Source organism: Etheostoma spectabile, chromosome 19, assembly GCF_008692095.1.
Source record: "Etheostoma spectabile isolate EspeVRDwgs_2016 chromosome 19, UIUC_Espe_1.0, whole genome shotgun sequence".
Classification (NCBI taxonomy): Eukaryota; Metazoa; Chordata; class Actinopteri; order Perciformes; family Percidae; genus Etheostoma; species Etheostoma spectabile.
The window spans coordinates 17,007,308-17,009,377 of NC_045751.1; the positions used below are offsets into that span (position 1 = coordinate 17,007,308).

General features: G+C 39.0%; 1 protein-coding gene across 1 annotated transcript in view; it reads left to right on the top strand.

Moving 5' to 3' along the window:
- zanl (zonadhesin, like) overlaps positions 1–2,070 on the top strand; it is a 67,636-nt gene that overhangs the window by 14,631 nt on the left and 50,935 nt on the right. Inside the window, exons 22-23 of the mRNA XM_032544407.1 lie at positions 711–856; positions 1,906–2,049. Of these exons, the coding sequence (XP_032400298.1) occupies positions 711–856; positions 1,906–2,049 (290 nt within the window). The remainder of the gene's footprint in view (positions 1–710; positions 857–1,905; positions 2,050–2,070) is intronic.

Below are 2,070 nucleotides of genomic sequence, written 5' to 3' on the forward strand. Positions count from 1 at the left end.
CCAAAGCCTGTCTCTTGTTCTCTTCACCTTTTCTCATCTGGTTGTGTCGTTGTTCCTTGACCTTTATCTCTTTTATAACGCCATAATCCCAGGAATCTATCCACGCGCTTCATCTTTGTTGTCTCCTGAACTAATCTCTGTGTCAATACTCCGTCATCTTATCTTATCTTATCTTATCTTGTGTGCTGGGTATTATTTATAAGTATTCATGTACTTTTGCTTTGCGTTTTTACACATGTTAACATCTGCAAAGAGTATCTGATTAGTTGTGAACTACTAAATGAATCACCATCTATTTTGACTATTTATTAAATCTCTGTGTGAATATTTTCTAGTTTTCTTCTCTCCTCTGTGACAGTTAACTGAATATGTTTGCATTTACTGTACACCACAAATAGAAATGATTGTCTTTATATTCTATGTTATGTACTTTTTCCTTATATTTTAACTTCTGCACTATTTATGCCTTAGATTCCCATATTTTGTACTTGTTTGATTTTCTTTTCATATATATTTAATGAGCATTGTTGGAGAGAGCCGGAGATCTAACATTTTCATTGCTCCTCTGTAACTTTTGTGACTATGCCAATAAATAGCTTTGAATTGGAAAAGCTGATGGGAAACTGTAAATATGTAACACACTTATGTACGTAAAAACTGGTACCTGTCGCTTCTGTTAACCCTCGTTTTTTCTTCCTTCCCTCCGGCAGGTGAACGGACTGCGAGTGGCCCTCCCTAACTCCCCCTCCCCTCTCATCTCTCTCAGTCTGGCCGGCCAGTACATCACCCTGCAGACGCCCTTCGGCCTCCGGGTGCGCTGGGACGGGAACCATTACGCCCAGATCTCAGTTTCCAGGTTGGTAATGTAATAGTCTTGCTTTTCCAGACCTTCCTCCACAGCGCCGCGGAGGAAGGTCTGGCTAGTCCACACAGCATTCTGGGATGGGAGAAAAACATGCTCTGGTTTATTGGCATTTCTTTAAACCAATCACAAGTGTCATAGGCGACTAAGTGCCAATATAGACTAGTAATGTAACATTCTGGTGGTCCCAACCTGTCTCCTTGGTTGCATTCATATGGGAATTTTTACTTTTTTATTAAAAATCTTTTTAGTTTATTTTTTTTTTTGAGTTCTTTTTTACAGCAGTGAAATGTTTTCATTATGTTTCAGTTTTTCATTGATAATTATCCTTAATTGACCATAGAAATAACAGAACTTTGTAATAATAGCATTAACACTTAGAAAATGAGGAGAATTAATATACTGCAAATCTATCTAACAAGGTGTCACAAACTCCATCAGTGCTTCCCAGCAACTGTCTGATTGTGGGATCTGGGCAATAAAGTCTCTAAAACAGACTTGTCTGGGACACTTAAAACACCCTTAACTGAGTTGAAAATCTCTGTATTTTTGGAATCAAACAAAATGTGGAAACACATTTTTACAATTTAATGTAGCTCTGGATCCGTTCTCAGTCCACATTTCTTTTGCTGAAATGGTTAACTACTTAAAGAATTTAGACAGGAAATAGGAAATGAAGCAGATGCAAAGACAGAATGACACCGGCTGGGTGTAGAAAATAAGAGCTATAAACTGCAGTTTATTCTCTGTGTATTTTGTAAAAACTGCCTAAGTAATCACCTCGGCATCTGTCCAATCTGTAGTTCAAACGTCATACAGATCTGCTAGTTTAACAAATCCTGCCAACATTCTTAATACTTTGCCTATATCTTTCATTGATGGTGCCCTGATTAATAGTATTAGATGGAGGGGATTCCTGCATTCTGTCTCAATTGTTTATAGAATTCCATTAAAGAGCCAGACACTACTTCACCTTTTAATTCTTCTTAAGACATTCCTCTCCATCTCCTAATCCCGTTTTCTCTTTCTCCCCATCCCGGCAGCTCCTACTACAACCAGACGTGCGGCCTCTGCGGCGACTACGACGGAAACCCGAATAACGACTTCACCAAACCAGATGGCACTCTGGTAGGCAACGTCAACGACTTTGGCAACAGCTGGCAGACAAAAGAAGACGAGGATGACTCGTGAGTTTTATACGCATTCAT